Here is a 19,707-nt window from a genome sequence, read left to right as displayed (position 1 = left end):
ACAAACGAAGGACTAGTGACCCATTTCCGAAAGGATACAAAACGCCCTTTAAAGGACATAAAATTGGGAATTGCTTTATTATAGTTGTTTAAGTAATTCAAAAAGTCTTTTCTCTTGCTTTCGTTTTTATAATCGATATTAAAAATTACAATGTTTTTATGTAAGATGTTTATTGTATTCTCGGAACGTTGTATTATTTACAAAAGAAATGTGGTTTACGATATTTATTCTTAAACTGTGGCAAAAGATTTATCTTTATCATTAGATTTATCTTTAACTTAAGATTTATCTTGTAACTAATGCACTTCACAATAAAAAATACAGCGTGTAAGAGATGCTATTTGAAAAATAAAGTAACAAAAAGGAAAAGAAGAAATTGCTGGCTAATTGTATTCTCTATGAAATAGTATAACAGAATTATAGAATGTATTTTTCATATACTGCGCAGAATTATTCTTTTCTGATCTGATGATCTAAAATTGCACAAAGCATAATTTTGATGAATGTTTATTAAAACACTAAATGTAAGAAATTATCAGGCTTAAAATATATTGATCTATAAATGCATTGTATGACAAATGTACATATGAACACTGATAGATGTACTTAAACAATGCAATCTTCCATTTCCTTTTCCTTATTTTTTTTATTCTTTGTGTTGTTCTTAGTCAAATCTTCCACATTCCAATAGAGATTTTGCAAAATCTTAAAAGTATATTTGTTTCCTTTTTTTTTTCTTTTGTACTGCAATTGTATCTTGTATACCAATATTGTCACAAACGCTTGTAAAGAAACTATATTACACATTTTATGTTGCACAATATTGTAAATATTTTCGATTAATAGCACGTATCACAGAAGAAACCTACGAAAGACTCAAATTCGTGGATACAAAAAATGCACAAATATAAAAAAATGTTCCTATAGTTTCATTTTCAAGTAGTGATATTTTATAATCTACAGCAGTGATTTGAATGTAATATTGTGGATATGAACTATACGCTTGATCATTAAGTGAAACATTATTTATAACATTTTATTCGTAATGAAATAATCTGTTCTGGCTGAGATGGATAGTTTTAACATTACGAAGATGAAGAATTATCTCCATTACTGTCTAGATATCCTCCTGAACCGTTCACGACAAATGATGTTCCCAAACCGTACAAATGACCACAATATTTCGCATCGTCAATGTTGTCTTCAAAAAACATCTAAAACAAAATTTATTCCACATTATACCTGTAATATAATTTGTTAATGTATATATTTTTATTTGAAATATTAACTCACCTCTCGCATTTTAAAGAAAACCATTCCCGTAAGTAACGAATCAGAACCTGCTTGATGTTGGGGCCCAACTCTTTGAATTTCCAATTGTTCTGCTACTTCTTGTAGGCCTCCTTTCAAATTTTTGCAGGATTTCATTAAATACTGTGAACAAAATTTATATTAAAAATTTTCGTTATTCTTACCATCACAAATGTCTGTACAATACATACTTTTACATCGTATATTGTTGGAAAATATATCCTAAGAAGTTCAAAGAATTCACTTTCTTCTTGTGGTAAATTTTGATCTGTAAGGAGTTTCAATAGGTAGCCAAAATCATAACCAGAGTGAAAGGATAGCCACTTTATGTCGTCAACAAGAACAATTCCCGATGTCATTAATAGTTCGGCAAAATCTAACGGATCAATACCCTCTTCTTCGTGTTTTTTGAATTGTATACCACTGTTTTGCAGCATGTCTATACTATCTTGTGCATACATATCTTCTCTGGAAAATTATTCATTATTGTTATTATGATCTATATTTTCATGCTGTTGTAGATTGAATTCTGTACAACTTACTGTAAATTAAATTTGAAATTAAATTGCCACGTCGTATAACTACCACCAGGTGTGTTCCCCGATTCATCGAGAAATGTAAGACCGAGTTGAATTATCCGCAAGAGGTCTACATTACATCGTAGTAACTGGTACTGATAATCAGCGCTAGTTCTGAATTCGCCTAGAATAAAGATATATTGTATTTTATTTATGGATATTTATTACACGATTTAATTATGATTTCGTTATATTTTACCAATGGGCCTCGCAACTACTCCTGGAAACTCAGTATCCATTGCAATGTACTGATACTGTTGGACGACTTGCCGAATAGTTCGAAATTCCTCTTCGAGATTATGTCCCCAAACATCTCGAATCCCACATTCTTCATTACTGGGCATAGTCGCCCCACCCTTCTGCTGACCTATAGGGTTAGTTCCTCCTAAAAATATGTGAAGAAACATATATTATTCCAAATGAAATAAAAAAATCGACGATGACCATTATTAATGTTTAAAATGATCAAATATTAATAATACGATACATTATATAGTTTTTTCATTTATTATTTCTTTCGTTATTTGAATAGTTAACATGTATATAAATTATACTTCCTAACATTAATTATCATCAATATAGACAGTAAGAAAAACCATTTTTGGTTGGTACTGTTTATATATTCACATTTTAATTGCCTTGAGTAAGCATTAGTTCTTGAATAATAGAAATGATTATTAATATTACACATAGATACAGACCAACCATAAATGAAAATCTCAAATTGTTAAGTATAGAATCAGATCCCAATATAAAAATAGAATTTTATTGTTATATCTTAATCAATAGCCATGTACCTTATGTTATATTGATATATAAACTTATTACACAAAGATTATTTAGACATGTTTCTATATCAAATTATATGAAGTTATAACAAATATTATGTAATACTTGGTAGTATTTTTTTATAAATTAAAAATTTTATTATTTATCTTACAGAGCCTACATAATGGCTCATATAACTGCACCTTCCAGGATTTGTGCATTCTTCTGAAATTCTCTGAAAGCGCACACCTTTTCTTGCAGCAACAGTGACTGAATATTTCTTGGGAACTTCATTGCATGTTTTAATCTATTCTACTACTTTTAAATAGAACTTCAATTATGTCTTCTGGAAAGATGTTTCACATAATTTCATCCACATAAATCCAAAGTATTTTATCTATTTTGCTTCACAGTTCCTGTAATACGTATGTGCCACATTCATTATATAAAGGTCATATATTGGCATTAAACCTTTGGTATTCATTATACAATCAATTATTTAACTTGAATAAATATATGTCAAGTCCAACACTTCTCAAGGCTTACTTTGGTTTACTTTACTATTAACAAATGTTAAGAAATTAATTAATACAAAAATTATATGTAAAACAGTACCCTTGTACAAACAACTAAATATTTATATATTTACAAAGTGTTTAGTATATACCGGTAGCTGAGGGCATAAGGTTAGATATTCCTGTCGTCACCGGGGTTATTTTTATATTTAATTCCCACTGTCACAGCTTTACCTTCTTCATATCACTGTAAATATATGTATAAAAATTATGTTTTATTTATTAATTTTTAATATATAGTATACAAATTTAATAACAAAAACATTATTTGCACAAATTATAAGTAAGTAAAATTGAACAATACACGAATTTGAATTCAATGATTAATAAATAATGTTTCAGTTTATAGGTTAGAAATCCGCGCAAACAAGTATTGTTCTTTTATAGCGATCGTATATTAGATAAAAATTCAAAAGCATAATATTAATGTAAAACATGTTAAAACAATAATATTAGACAATAAAAAATTGTCTTGATGAACATTAATTTCTAAATAAATCTACAAGTGAAAACATAGGTTATGTCCTTCAGATAAACAAAAGCGATTTGTTTATGTGAATATGAAAGAAATAAATGTTATAACGTACCTCTTTGTATGTCCGTTTTTCCACACAATATTTTATTACCTGAAGCGAAATAAAGCTTTGTAAAATACTTATCGCGTTTTTAAATCTTCTGTCACACTGCGAACAGGTTAAACGAGTGTCCGAACTTAGAGCAGCAATTCCCTCTATATACTATCTAATATTAGGGCGCCAAAATCGCTAGAGCAGACATCTTGGTTCTTATTGTTGCTAACGATACAGACAAAACACATATACATATATAGTGCCACAAACGAGTTATAAAGTAGATTTATCTTCTTATGAAACTTTACGTCACATAATCTGATGTATCGGTCGTGCAAAATGTCAAAGATCGTGCCAAAAATTATGATATTTAGAGTTTAAAAATAGATACAGAAATTATATCCAGATGTATGAATTACGAAAATTAATAAAGTCAATACTTTATATTAGGATTTATCTACTCTCCTCGTATCTTCTATCATAAACGAGATATAGAAGAGACATGATACTCAATGAACTAATTGTAAAATTTGAAATTAAGACACGATTCTTAGATAAAAGAACAAAAGTATAGACACTTCGTTAAATCAATTGTCTTATTTAATAAATGAGAAGTATTCCATTTATGAAAAGAATTTCTTTTTTTTTTTTCTTTGTGTCAAAGATAATGTATCATCAACGTTTGAAATTCGCGCGCAAAGATTTAAATTTGGGAAAATTACATCGTCAATAAAATAGCAAAATATATAAATATTTGAATATATTAGAAACATTCTGATTGAACTTTGTTTTTCAGTAAATCAATCCTATTTGTCCAAGCATTTACAAAAGTAATTAGTAACGCAACCTGTTGCGCGCGGATTAATCTATCGTTCAAAATCATGGCATTAAGATGTATTATGTCGCGCGATGTATTATGTTTATTAATTTAATAGTCTCTTGCGCTGGATGTTATGGACACAGACAGATATATAAATAGCTCTCGCATACAATGTATTTTTTCAGCCCATGATTTGAAAGTTCTAGGACCTCCTTACCATTTTCGTCACATCCTGTCGTACCGATAGAGGCACCGCAGCACTACTAGTGACGAAAATTAAAATTAAAAAATGTGGACAGTATTGTCACACCTGCTTCGAGTTATTTATTGAATTGAACGTGGTGGTGCTTCATCGATGAAGGAACATAACGATTTAAAACAGCGATTGATGGAAATTGGAATGAAAAATTCATTATATATTTAATTATTTACATCTGTTTAAAGGTATTAGAAAAATATGATTGAAATATATTTTTTAACAACATAATTAGATATGACGTTTTTTACTTGTGTTAATGTGTAACTTCAGAGCTTGAATTGGATTGAATAAGGATTGTTAAAGTGGAGACTTGGCTCTTTAAAATAAAATCAAGTTAATTGTTATACAATTTTTTTCACGAAATTATAATAGTTCAAAGTATTGACAATCTTTATCTAGTGTATGAATATTTTTGTCCTTTTTTGAGAATGTCTCGAATGAATTTTGTGTATTTGATTTAGAGTTTTTTATTTTAGAATATAATATATTTTATTTTAGTTATCATTTCGTGCAATGCACGATTACAGCGCCAACAGTGAAGTACACTTCCAACGATTCTTGAACATAATCGATATTTCTCAGGATCGATTTTTAAACGGGAAGAATGGCGGAAGGAAGCATACCTCATCTGTAAACACGAAAATATTGTCCAGAAAAATCATCCACAGAAGTTCTCAGATAAAAATTTAAATCAGTAATTGTTAAATTTGTGTTTATATTTTGAATGTTTAAGATAAAATGTGCTTTTTTGGCTTCAACTCAAAGTAAGATTTAACCAAATAATTATTACATATAATTTTCAACAATTAAAGAAATAATAGTATATAAATAGAACATACTGTGCTAATAGTTGTTTATAATTTTGTACCAAAATTTAATTTCAATTCTAACCAATACAAATATTGTGATCTTGTAATTGACTAATTCATTGTTATATACACATATTTTATTATATGCTATTGTACACACATTTTCTACTCGTTTGTTGATTCTTTAATTTCATACTGCGTAGTTCTTAACAAGTCTAATACTAAATTCAACAGTAATTTATTAATGTACGTATTTAGTAGTTGAAGTAATAATTTTACTACGTAATATAATAAAATTTATCATTTCTCAGTTTAAGGTAATTTTTCATTTCTCAGTTTTTCATCTAATGTACGAATATTTTCGTTCCTTTTTAAAAATTTCTCATGAATTTTGTATATTTGATTTATGCCAGAGTTCTTTTTTTCGCAGTTAACATTTCGTGCGATTACAGCGCCAACGGCGAAGTGCGGAATCAGTTCCTACGATTCTCAGACGTAATCGATATTTCTCTCGATCGATTCCCAAGCGGGAATAATGGCGGAAGGAAGCATACCTCGTCTGTAAAAAAGAAAGTATTATCCAGAAGAATTATCGAGAAAGAAATGTCCAGAAGTTCTCAGGTAAAAACTTAGATCAATAGCTGTTAGATTTGTGTTTGTGTTTTGAATTTTTAAGATAGAACGTGCATTTTTTGCTTAAATTCAACAATAACTTATCAAAAATGTACGTATTTAATAGTTAAAATAATTAATAATTTTACTGCATAATATAATGAAACTTTGTACTTCTCAACTAAAGTAAGGCGTAGAAGGCTTTGAAGCCCGAAATTCAAAACAACACAAACGCAATGTTTACGTTCGTCTTAATTATTGTGCCTCTCGGACAAGTTCACCTAATCCCCTACTATTTCCTCAATAACGCGACGAGACGTGTCGCGGAGAGTCATTCGGCTGTCGAATTTCATGTCAACAACACGTATTACGTCGTATTTTAATCTATCGGTAGCGTCTCTTCGTTGGCGTCGCTTTTTCGACACTCTTTTACTACCATTTATACTTCATTAATACTATGAATTAATACGCCTGTGTTTGTCTATTTATTGAGCATCAAGATAACGAAATCGAATAAGATTTTGAAGCTTTTCATGCTGATTTTTCTTCGATCATCGATTTTACTCTTACAGTTACCGGTACCTTGTCTCGTATATTTTTTTAGTAGAATTTGAAGATGATTATCGTTTCACTTTTACACATTTGCCTTCATTTGACATATTTTTTCTAACTTTTGGTTTCTTTTTGTGCAGGTTATTCCTTGATTGCAAAGATAGCATAGAAAGCATAGATGCCACGATCATTAATGAACAAATCTAATGAATTCTCACGCAAAGTTGATAGTATTTTATTCATTTTAATTCATTCTAAGTAACATTTACTATGTAATTTATATATATTTAAAATACAATTCACAATTACGTAATTATAAGGATGAAAATGAAAAAATTAAATATTTCATTTCGAATATGGAAATTGTAATAGCTTAATGGTATGTACTTTCAAATGTATTCTTGTATTAGATTATTAAATTCAGAGTTTTTGTACTTTGCTATACTTTGCTACAACATAATTTTTCTATTTATAAAACATGACGTAATATGTTACATACTTCACTTCAATAATGAACATACAGAATACAGTTTTTATAAATATTTCTGCAAATATTGAAAAATACTTTCCAACTAATATCTTTAATGCATACTCAAGTTTATAATCATGTTCTAGAAAAGTAGCAGTTTTTTAAATAAACGTACTCTTTGCTCTTCCCCTTCTAATCAGCTTTATTTTCAGAAAATGTTTGTGACCGCGCGCAATGCGGTCAGTAGAGTCAGTGTTTGTTGCGTAATATTGGCTCTCATTAAATCAGATTATTAATTATAATTTTAAATTATAATTCGCGAAGTTAGAGTCAGTGAGTCCGCCGATTGCTACTTAAACGCGCGCGTAGTTAGTCTTGTATTTTTTCTTATTCAATATTCGTTTTCGGTATTAGAGTCAGTGCTGAAGAGGATAAGGCGATCCAGGAGATCAAGATTGTAAGTAGTTTTGTATATTGTACTTAATTCACTCAATTTTTCAAACTTAACAACAAAGTACAATGTTTGACGTTTTGTTATACGCTTCGCATCAGCGAATTAATTTTTTTATATTTTTGGGGGAAAATCCAACGATGGCTCTAAAGACAAGAATGTAAGAATCTTTCATTATCTCCAACTTCAGAGTTTGCTTTGCTTTTAAATACAAATTCTAATGTTTAATGTTTTGTTACAGATCTTCTACAATCTCCACTTCCCCTAATCCTCTGAGAATCTTATAGCTTCAAAAGCTAAAAATGTAAGTATTATTTAGCATGTTGTATTTAAATTTTATTCTCTGTATTTTTCTTTCTATTGAAGTCGAATGTAAAATTATAATTATAAAATAAAAATACATCAAATTATTAGTCCCAGTTTTTGCCATTATTAAAATTTAAATTTTTACAAATAACACTTTGTCTTTAGAAACAAAATGTTTTTCCAGAAATTTTTCACGGCGTCTACTTCCACCATGGGATTCTCAATGGTATCTAATTGATGAGAGAGTCTTCACGACAACTTTCCCCGCTCCAGTGCAGCATCGATGATAACGTCCTTCACATCTATCGCGTGAGTCGCATGCATTTATGTTCCTCCGGTCACTCAATCATGTCGTAGGATGAAAGGTCCGAATCGGCACGGGTGATTGGTTGTATACGTAGAATTTTTTATGAGCATAGTGACCGCGGGTATTTTTTATACCCGTGAATAGTAACATTCATTTAAGTTTTTTGTGTATTATATTAGGATAGGGCTTTTTGCACATCGCGATTTTAACAATTAGTTTGAATATATACAGTCATAATAATTACTTGTAAAGTCAAAATATCTTCAATATAAATGTTTGCAAAAGTAAAATATCCATATGAATAGATAAATTATAAATATTTATAAATAATTATTATTAAAATGATTTCGTTTAAGCATTTCATAGTAGAGAAGACGGATATCCTCCGACTTCGTTGCTATGAAAGATGCAATTATTACTTATTGATACTGGCGATATTTTTTATTATAATAATTTTTAGTTAATAACTGTTACAGTAATGAACAATTTGCAATTTCATTTTCTCTTTTATGATAGTATTGAGTGATTTAATTAATTGAGTTTTATAATTATAAATTTCAGTGAAATTCGAAATATAATAAATTAGAATTTTTTCCGCAGAAAAATGTATGAAATTTTATGTGCAAGAAGATACTTCGCGACAGGCAGATTTTTGAATCAAAGCAACAAGTTTGAACACTGCTTTCGCATTTTCGAAAGTGTGCTTTGATAAAGAAATCGCGTGAGATTGTTTCTATTAATGTTTAATTTAGAGTCAATTGTTTGATTTTGATTGTTTTACTAATTTGATAGATTTCATATCTTTCTTAATAAATTCAATTCTTGTTCATTGTCTTTATTCTCTTGCAATTTCAATTTTAATTTTTGTTTGAAATAAAATAATGCAATAGTCCGTTAGATACAAATTACATAAACTAATTATTTTTCTAGTTCAGGATTTTCAGATTTAACCCTTTCCGTGTTCATTGTCAAGATCTCACTCACGTGCCCAGGTGCTACTTGGGTGGGTGAAAGACATTGGGCACGATGACCATAGTTTGTAATTTTATAAAAAATTTCTCAGCGACTGACAATGCGTTAGTGTATCGTGCACGACGTATTTTCCGAATGTGTGTGTGTGGTTAGGATACGGAATTGCGTCGTTTCTATTATTCCATTCATTACAAATATTTAAAATATTTACGCACTAATTTGAAGCATGAATTTATTATAATAATATCTATTAAATACACTATAATTATATTAATAATTATACAATCTTTCTCAGTTATTACTGTCTCACATATGCTTGTAAACGTGTTTTTAGTCACGTTTTACGCGATGGTCGCTAGCCATTGTCAGTCGATTTCAGGAAAATGGTACGTAAATTAGAGTGTGAAAGTTGTGTGTTNGGAGTGAATGTGTTGGTGTGCCTGTTTTGCCATTTTTTAAATATAGGGCGACTGGTTAGGATAGGTAGCTTACTTTCTAGTATGTCTGTGTTTAATTGTAAGTAGGTAGGGCCGGGCAGGTTGGCACAGTCTCTGGTCGCGTGTCTCCTTTTCGCGTGTCCAACCTGTTTCAGGAAATCTAATTTGAAGAGTCGACAGTGAAATTGGTACAAATGGAGCATGCCACTTGTTTCTGGTTTTACTCTTCGATTTTTCGAATTTAGTATCGCGGTCGCGGTCGTGGATAGGGCCGCGAGTCTGTCTCGAAACGAACGTTTATATAGGTATTGCTCGAGCACGGACATGCGAACGGACAACGATCACTATGATCGATGGTCGTTCATGTGTATTGAGGTCAGCTTATAAATTATTTTTTGGTTTGCGATTAGAAAGACTCGAGCTAGATGTAAGTTTCAGCGGGCATTGCGCTCGAAGGAAGAAGAGGCTAAAAGCTGAAGAGGCCCGGCAAAATGCCACGAAGAGGGTTACAACAAATGGCTCCTCATCCTCTGGATCATTCAAATGGTTCGAGAGCATGGGAGGTCATTCTCGTTATTACTTTGTCACTATGCTCGTTTAGTATTTGTAGTTGTGTTTTTTTTTTTTTTTTTTCTTCATCATCGTTCATCATCGTTTTGGGCAAATCACGGTTTTCCTAGTGTTACGAAAGATTGAATTAGAGTTGCGAAGAAATGATAATCATGTTTGCTTTAGAGTTGCGAATTATGATACGGTGATTGTTTTTTGCAATTATAATTGTTAATTTTCGTGGCTGTCATGTAAATTTATCTTGCTTTTTCTTGTTTTAAATTATATTATAGAATCATTGCTTTTAATTAATTTTAGACTGTTAGAATATTCAAAAGTAGTTTTCTCTTCGTACAATAGCTTTTGCATTGTTGACAATAATTTTCATTGAATTTTAGAGTTAGTGTTGCGACATTATTTCATCGTGATTTTCAATGTTACTTTTATTCTTAGTGTTGCGATATTGTCTTTTCGCGATTTTCAATTAATTTTCTTCTAATTGTTAGTATTGCGATAATGAATTTCTTTTCTAAAGTAGCGTTGCGTTTACGAAATGCCCAAATACTTCCACTGGATTCGTGGAAGACTATCATACAGCTACAAGAGCTGTACAAAGGTGGTCATTCGTCAGCAAAAAAAATTGTTACAACAAAATGATGTTTCATCTAACTGCAAGTAAGAGTTGTATATTTTACAGATTTTACCTCTTTAATCTCTTTTAGTTTCTTAAATTTGTTTCAAGTACAAATTATGGAATCGATCGAGATACTTCGCGATAGTTTGACGACACTGTAATGGGTTTCAAAATTCATATTTCTGGCGCGTTCACTACTTAACCAACTTCGATCGTTTCACTTGTTGTAGTTTCCTAACTTACCGTTGTTTAAACGTAGAGTGCGCTAAAAAAATCAGTGATTTTACCTGATCGGTATATCAGATTCTGAGACACAAATCTTCACACAATGTCCAGTCTATCCTATTCTTAATCAATGGTTCTGCGCATCGAATGGTTTGAATACTGCGCAGTTTCGTTTCGACAATAAAAACGCTCCATTTGAAAGATTGACATGTACTTAATACATAAAGTCATGAATAATACAATGATATGAGTTAATTGGCTGCGATTTGTAATTTTGTAATTTTATACTTCTTTAATTGTAATTTTAATTACTACTAACGTAGTGTTTCTATTTTCGTTCATTGTGTGCTCAAAAAATATGGACGATCGGTATCATAGAACATGTTACTTATCCTTTGAGGATAAAATCACTAGCAATGCTTTTAATTTTAAATCTTACTGTTAGATATCGCGACCATGTTGTTATTTCCATTATTTTATACAGTATTGCATTTAATTGAATTTAAACATTTTAAATAAGTGGGATTCAATTTCAGAGAGATTTAAAAATTAAATTCAAATATACATATATATTTTCAATGAAACATTAACGTTTTTTAATTCTATATATAGGGGCGAATGGAAATGCTAAACAAAAATTACTCTATAATTTTCTATTTAATAATCTTATATCTAAAAAAAAATCCATCGTAAAACTGAGTAATTTATTTTTTATAAAATAATCTATTTTTTAAAACTGATTTATTGTGTACAAAATAAAATTTCCCTCAAAACAAATATGAATTTCAAAATTCGATAACTCTCTCCGCGCGATGCTTGCAAATCACACAATTCGTAAAAAATGGAAAATGAATTTTTTAAAAAATTCGAAAATTCACCTCGATAACAAACGAAGGACTGCCGTCAAACTTGAAAGCTCGTTCGTTTCGAAGTTTCTTCAATTTTTTGCCAAACGAAAATGGAAAGCATCGTAGAAATGACATCGGTTTAGTCGCGGTCACTTTCAATGATATATCGACCGACATTCATGAACGGGTGATGGCATTGTTGAGCCTCCATATAGTCATCAGTAGCAAACTGACTTGACGCTGGTTACGCGTTAGAAAATTCGTTCCATACGGAACTACAGAGATCGCCGACTTCATAGAACGCAATCCTTTTCGAAGAACATCGATGAAAATAATTCCTTGCTTCAAAGCGACATCGTGACCAGGTAGATTGAGATATTCGATTCTAATATTGCTCAATGATCTAAGCTCTCCGAGTGCACGATAGCAGTTTTATTCGAAACTAAAATCAAGGATTCAATGTAGAAATATTGTTCATTTTTACACGGAAAAACTGGACCGCTTGCCCAAGATACAAAATCTCCAACGATCAAGTTATATTCGACGCAGTGTAAAGATCGAAGTTGTGTACTTCGGTAGAATTTACTCGTTAAACGTCGACTTAATCAGAGAGTAATGTTTCACACAAAAACATAGATCGTGCCAAACAGAAGTTTACAAGCTGAAGAATACCTTTCAACCGTTACCTTTACGACAGAATTCGACATGATGGTGGTAGGCAGGCACAAAGGCGTAGACAGTTGGTGATCACGTTGATCCCCGGTAGCACGGTCGCGGATCTATTATGACAAAAGGGGCAGAAGTGCCTTCCCGCTGAACGGTGTTACCAACGACGAAGATAAATCGCAAGAAATGCAAACGACACTGCTACGTCGGTTGAATGAAGCTCCATTACGACGATTTTCGTGGACGCCCTTCGACGTGGACAAGAACGGGCGGAAAAAGGGCGAGCTACCAGCCAGAGAACGGAGTGACATTGTGCCGGTGAAAGTTGGGTGAAGTGACACTCGAGATAAATGTTCCATCGCCGTTTAGGACCGACTGTTCTCCTCTTTCTCTCCGTCATTCTTCTCTTCTCTTCGGTATCATCCGCCGTAAATTTCGTGACAAAATCGTGGAATCGATGTTTCACGCAAATTTTCCACGAATAGGTGGCCGTCTTGCGATTTACGTCTCTTTCCCTTGAAGAAATTTTGATTATTTCTTTCGAAGAGCAGGCGACGATCACAGAATCTAGGTTCGTTAGATTGTTTAACCACTTGCGCTGGGCAACTGATCGCGGACCATAACGAGTGACCAAACCGTATACAGTAATTCGTCGCTTTCTTTTTGAACTCGTCGGTGTGATATCACCGGATAGAAATTATTGAGATGTAACAAATTTATTATCTGCTCTGTCTGGGTTATACTTAAATAATACTTAAAATTGAGAAAACATTGCAATTTTGGGACAAAAAATTCTCGACGTGCGTGGCACGTCGTTCCAGCGCAAGTGGTGATCTGTCTTCTTACAGAAGTATATTTATATGAATATTTACAGTATTTTTCGCTAGAAGTAACATTCGAAAACGCGAGCAACGAGATCGTGGAACCGTGGTAACGGCGCGTAATTACGTGAGTGGAAAATTCGCGGATCGAGCGAGAATTCGGCGGATCTTGAAAGAGCGTCCTGAGAGTCCTTAACTCACCGAGAAATCGGAGATCATTAGGCGAACTTAGGTCAGGGCAGAGGCCCGAGAGAGAGAGAGAGAGAGAGAGAGAGAGAGAGAGAGAGAGAGAGAGAGAGAGAAGAAAAAAGGGGAGGGGGCGATGGTTTCTCGCAACTGTCCGGTTGATCCAAATCTTTCGGAAAATCGAAAAACTGACGGACCGGACGGAATTCCACGCAGATGGCGCTGGTTACGCCACTGGTACGTACATAAATTTCCCTTTTTCTTGCCCTTGGCCCCTTTGTTGCCCCGGTGAGAGACGGCTCTCCTTTTTTTTTCTTCTTCTTCTCCATCTTTCCACGAGGCACCACGCTCGAATGCTTTGGACTTTAGACAAAAGGACGCGGACTGCGTTTCACGAACAGAGAGAGGGGAAGGAGAAAAAAAAAAAAAGGGAAAAAGAAGAAGAAAACTGGCTGCACCAGGGCAAATGGACACGGGACAGCCCTCTTTCCCGAAGAATGAAATTGCGGTAGCTGTCGTGTCCGTTTACGTTTAACTGCTCGCTTAAATCCTCACTGTTTCGGACAATGCTGGATGCAACTCGCGTGTGATCTCTCTTTGTGCGGCACAAAAAAATTGCCTGTATTTTCATGCTGAAATATAAATTAAGTTATTTCAATAAGCGTGCAAATTAGCAATTTATTCGACGAATTTTTAATAGCGTTAACAATTAAAATGATTTAGAAAGTTCTCGCGTCGGCTTGTAGTGTATTTTAATTGGTGCAATGAAGAGAAAGCGGGAAGAATTTAATATTTTATTATTATTATCTGGGAAAATTGCAATTAATATGTTACGTATATAATTAAAGGTAAACGTATTGCAAGTCGTGATACGTAGACGAAACTGTTTCATTACTCGTGCATTCTTTATCGTGAATTTGACTAAATTTCATTAGGTAAATATGAGAACGTAGAGGTTTTGCTGCGCGGCTATTTTAGAAACCGAGAAACATTTCCAATGGCTAGTAATATCTCTTTCAGACATTTACTACCCTTTCTTTGAACCTACCGCTGTCAGCTGGAATTTTTCGACAGTTCCCAGCGACCACCGTCCATGATGAGTTTATGGGGGAGCGTTTTTTCGCACTAGCTTTTTTACGATATTTTGACGGGGATGCCCGTTGGCAATAAAACAGAATGATCGAGCAAACAAGAAGCCTCAAGTTTTTTTTTTCTCCGTTGCAAATCATTATCTTTTCGTACTATCTTATTTTACGTTTCGCTTGCTCAAAATCCTTCTTGTCATTACACTCACACACATAGTCCTCTCATAATCTATACATTTCTTGATAAACATCTCCAAGACTTATCTCCAATTTAAATATTATAACTAAAACTGAACTGTTGCACGATACTGCATATCACACGAAGCTTTCTGTTAAAATTCATCGAAAATTTACCAGTTGACTCGATGTTTTCAAAATTCATCAGACGTTTGTAGAAAAAAAAAAAAAATCGGTCGTTCGTTCACGAAATTCAAAAAATCTAACATAATGCATTACGAAGGACAAGTGAAATTGAAATAAGACAAGCCCGCTCGAATATCCGGCCACGGAGACACTCTGTCGATGGAGACGATCGTCTGAATCGGTAATTTTCATCGAGTGTCGCGAGCTCGGGCGATTTCCGGCCGCGTTTGCACGAAAGGATGGTCGCGAGGAGTCGCAGAGAGATTTCTGGTATGTACCTCGAAGGTGATTTTCCGGGCAAACGGAGAGAGGCCACCGAGTGACGACTGAAGATCGTCGCACGCCTGATCGAATCTTGTCCTTTTCCCTTTTCGCGTATAATGCCGATGTTTGGACACACGGCCGAAAAGGCTTGGACTTTTCCTTCGTTCGGGGACAAATAAACAGTCGTTCATCTCGTTGGTGCACGAATGCGACTAGTCGACCGGCTGCCTTCCCCATTTTTCGCTTGCATCTCGCCAGATCGTTAATCCAATCCATAGAAATGCTCGTTTGTAAGAAGAAGAACGGGGAATGGCTCGTTTTCTGCGGTTTAACAAGACATTTGTGAGAAATCGTATTTCTGTTTGGAAACGGAGGAATTGACGATGGGATTGGATTTTAATGGACGGGGACGCAGATCCTTTCTTTTTTTTTTTTTTTTTTTTTTTTTTTTTTTTTGCCTTTCTTTTCCTCTGTAAATTTCGTAAAGGAATCGTAGCTCCAGAAGAGTTAGGAAATTCTTTAGACGCTAGGTTATTTTATTTGAACACAACCTTAATATTGACAAATTATCATTAATTGAAATAATAAATACAAGGAGATCTTTATTTATCAAAGTCATTGACAATTGGCCTGCATGAGAAAATATTGCGATTAATACGACGATGGGATTGGATTCTAATGGACGGAGATTCATTCTTTCTTTCTCTGTAAATTTCGTTAAAAGAATAGTAGTTTTAGAAGAGTTAGAGAATTCTTAAGAACCTAGGCTAGGTTATTTTATAGAAATTTGAACAATGGATACACAACCATAAGATTAAAAAATTATCGAAATATATACAAGGAAATCTTTATTTATCAAAGTCGTTGACAATTGGCGTGCATAAATTTATTTTAGTAAGAAAATATTGCGAATGATACGACGATGGAATTGGATTCTAATGGACGGAGATTCATTTTTTGTTTCTCTGTAAATTTCATTAAAAGAATAGTAGTTTTAGAAGAGTTAGAAAGTTCTTTTGACTTAGATTAATACGACGATGGGGTTGAGTTTTAAAGAAGCGAAACAAAGATACTTTTTTTTTTGTAAATCTCGTTAAAAGAATAGTAGTTTTAGAAGAGTTAGAGAATTCTTAAGACTAGGCTAGGTTATTTAGAAATTTGAACAGTGGATACACAAGATTACGAAATTATCATTAATAGAAATAAAGGAAATCTTCAACAATTGGTGGACATGGACATTTCAGTTACGAGAAAATATTGCATTTTGTCGAGTTGATAGTTGTAACGTTGAAAAGAAACACGATTATTCTAATTATCAAATCATCCCTCCAGATTTAAATTAGGTATCGTCATCTCTCTGAATGGTAGGTACTAAATGAAATTATAAAATTCATAGAACTAACGATTCAGAAGAATCGACTGCGTGGAATTGATCAAAGAGAAGAGGATGGTCGATCGAAACTCCAACTAACTATCGTTCACGGTCGGTGAGAGATATTCCTTTAGCTTTTTACGTGGGTACGGCACACGCCAACAATCTTCGACACGCTTCCGAGGCACGCGCGCCATATGCTCGCAGATAACTGCGTGGCCACGATAATTTGCGAAACCACTCTGAGAAACGACTTTTCGACTCATCCTCCTCTCTAATCCTCCCGGATGCTAGGGGCGATCCTTCGAACAAAAGAATCCAAAGAACCGTCACCGATGCTCATTGTCGGTTAACAAGTCTGGAAAAGGCAGAAGGAATTCCTCGGGGAATATGGAAACGTTACCAATCATTATCCACTCTGCAATAAGTATATTTTGCTGATCGTAATCTTTGTTATTTACTTTGTCATTGCACGTGTGGCTAATGTAGAGTATGTAACAAGCAGATTGACCGAGAATTTTAACTTGGGTCCTTTTTTATTTCCTTTTACTTTTTTTCTTTTTTTATCTTTATCCTTGAATTTATATTTGAACTGTGAAAAATGCTCCACTTGGGAATGCTTTTCTGAGAATTTTAGCTCAGGTTTTTTTTTTACTTTTGTTTTTTAACTTTGTCTTTGAATCTAGATTATATTTTAACTGTAAATTACGAATTAAAAATGTTTGGAACGCTTTTCTGATACTACAATTCTTTTTAAAGGTTTCTTCTAAATAGTTGCGCAAAAATATCTTGTGCCTCTGAACTCTAATAAAAAAATCTCAATAACGTGTATCTTTAATGTTATGTGAAAGTGTAATCTTCATATGATTTTCGAGTAAGTACACGTCAACGTACGTATCTTCTCAACAAACATATAAGCAACACTGTGTGTGCACCAGCGATCGTGAAGTTTCGACAATAAAATTTAAAAAGAAAAAAAAAAAAAAAAAAAGAAAAGAAAGAAGGAGAACGAAATACGGGGATCTACGAAGAAAAAATATCGACTGGATTTGAAGAGCGGTGCGGCTGGGTCGCTGGAAAAAAAAAAGAGAGGAATATGTAAAAAAGCGTATGCGGAAGCTGTCAGACGTAATCAACAGCAACGGCTAGCCTCGGTATTGGAAAAATCCCATTTTTTTCCCCCCTCGTCAATGAAAAAAAAAGAAAAAAAAGAAAGGAAAAATAAAAAAAGCTCTAGCTTTTTTTTCATCTAGGGAAACGGCGGAAAAAAGGGGGTTGGGAAGGGGGCGAAGGATCATGGCGACGTATTGGTCCGATTGGAATCGGTCGCCACCGCGTTTTCTACTTTTCCTTCCTCGTTGCGGTTCGCACGCGGTAACGTTACGCGCGTATCGTGTTACTTTTCGAATCGTAGGTAGGGTTACACAAGGCTACAAAGTGCTTCTCCTAGAGTTCATAGCAGCTCGTCTTCATAGACGACCAGAGTTTGAAGCTCGATCAACACGAGAAACGTCGTGTTCCCAGAGATCACCTTGCCAGATTCGTTTAATTCTTCGAGAATTATTCTGGAATCTTTGTTCTTAATTCTTAAAGAAGAAGACTATAGCGACGTTTCTTCTTTTTCGCAAGACTGTCTTAATCGTTCATTTTTCTTTTCAAATTTGATTAATACTTCACTTCAAAGTCACCCTCATTTTACAAAAAGGGAATGCTTGTCAGAGAGATGGGCGAAGATTGTCAATAACGATAGAGATCATATTATAGATTAAAGTTCTATTAACTCTTATGATACAGTATCAAAAAACATTACTTGTAAGTATACCTAATAGAAAGAAATAAATCCAAAATTAAATCCAGTAATAATAAATAAATTAACGAAGATTACAAGAAGTTCAAGCTTAAAGTAGATGCACAAAATAGACAGTCTCTATTTGGATAGTTGGGGCTATTTTGTATAGTCGTGCGGATGTGTACCACGATACGAGGTAGAACCCAGGTGGTTACGAAATTTGTAGAAAAAAAAAAGGAAAAAACAGAGTACCTGACGATTCGTCGACCCTTCTCGTCTTACTTTGGAATTTTTCAAATCAACGTGGACGATCAATTCGTCGAACCTTAGCTCTTAATGTTCGCAGAAACTCGAAACTTCACACTGTGTGACGTAACAATGGCGATTGCTCCTTTTCCCGTCCCGCTGGACAAAACTCCTTTCGCCCACAATACGCGCGGCTCTCCTATCTCGATTAGGTATCTCTACGCTCCGATTTCGTTTCGTCTTTATTCCGTTTGCATAAAGATTTGTGGCTCGTACGAAGATAAATTATAGTCGAATTTCTTTTAATCTCTTGCGCTGGAACGACGTGCCACGCACGTCGACAATTTTTTGTCCCAGATTGCAACATTTTCTCAGTTTTAAGTATATTTAAATGTAAGTGTATTTTAATGTAGTGTTTGTATTCAGTCGAAACAAATGACAAGTTTATTACTTCTTGATAATTTATATCCAGTAGAAATAATAATTTGATATTTTCAATAATATTTAATATTTAATATTTAATATTTAATATTTAATATTTAATATTTAATATTTAATATTTTAATAATTTTTGTCAAAAGAAAAAGAAAGCGATGAGTTATACGATTCGGTCACTCGTTATGGTCCGCAAACCAGTTTTCAGCGCGAGGTGTTACACATCGCGAATACATCGATACTCAAATTCAGATTTTCCACTGTTCAGTCATACCTGAAGACTTGTCAAATTTTCAACAGAAATTCAATATTTCGAAACGTGCCCCGAGAGTCAATAAAATAAAATAAAAATCGTGCAAAAAGAAAAGAATAGAAATTGTAAGCTTCTCTAAAAACTTAGGAGAAACCTATCGATGATGGAACCTTGTG

The 19,707-nt window shown here is 33.4% G+C and overlaps 1 protein-coding gene and 1 long non-coding RNA gene across 5 annotated transcripts; one reads left to right on the top strand and one right to left on the bottom strand.

The window, feature by feature from the left end:
• Positions 1–58: 58 nt before the first annotated feature.
• LOC122532250 (CCR4-NOT transcription complex subunit 7) lies at positions 59–4,033 on the bottom strand. Of its 4 annotated transcripts, none has more exons than XM_043660856.1 (7): positions 3,820–4,033; positions 3,325–3,419; positions 2,089–2,274; positions 1,854–2,013; positions 1,503–1,779; positions 1,294–1,434; positions 59–1,214 (listed from the first exon to the last, which is right to left on the bottom strand). In XM_043660856.1, the coding sequence occupies exons 2-7, from the start codon at positions 3,338–3,340 to the stop codon at positions 1,086–1,088; spliced, it is 909 nt and encodes a 302-aa protein (XP_043516791.1). In that variant the 5' UTR covers positions 3,341–3,419; positions 3,820–4,033; the 3' UTR covers positions 59–1,085. The 4 variants fall into 4 exon arrangements, with proteins under 4 accessions (XP_043516791.1, XP_043516790.1, XP_043516792.1 ...); XM_043660855.1 differs by lacking the exon at positions 3,820–4,033 and adding an exon at positions 2,861–3,073; XM_043660857.1 differs by lacking the exons at positions 3,325–3,419; positions 3,820–4,033 and adding an exon at positions 2,907–3,073.
• A 3,549-nt stretch (positions 4,034–7,582) lies between these two features.
• LOC122532228 lies at positions 7,583–8,529 on the top strand. Its single transcript, XR_006307471.1, has 3 exons — positions 7,583–7,779; positions 8,015–8,077; positions 8,264–8,529. It is a non-coding gene; the product is annotated as an uncharacterized LOC122532228 (long non-coding RNA).
• Positions 8,530–19,707: the final 11,178 nt, after the last annotated feature.

This window comes from Frieseomelitta varia, unplaced genomic scaffold (assembly GCF_011392965.1).
Source record: "Frieseomelitta varia isolate USP_RPSP 00005682 unplaced genomic scaffold, Fvar_1.2 scaffold_443, whole genome shotgun sequence".
In the NCBI taxonomy this organism is placed as follows: Eukaryota; Metazoa; Arthropoda; class Insecta; order Hymenoptera; family Apidae; genus Frieseomelitta; species Frieseomelitta varia.
Note: the sequence above shows the minus strand (reverse complement) of the source record. Positions and strands in the feature narration are given on the sequence as shown.

Coding starts and splice junctions, on each gene's coding strand:
- LOC122532250 (XM_043660855.1), bottom strand. CDS start 2,951: ATGAAGTTCCCAAGAAATATTCAGTCACTGTTGCTGCAAGAAAAGGTG. Junction 2,014..2,088: donor AGTAGTTGCGAGGCCCATTG/GTAAAATATAAC, acceptor TCTTTATTCTAG/GCGAATTCAGAACTAGCGCT. Junction 1,435..1,502: donor CAACAATATACGATGTAAAA/GTATGTATTGTA, acceptor TTTTGTTCACAG/TATTTAATGAAATCCTGCAA.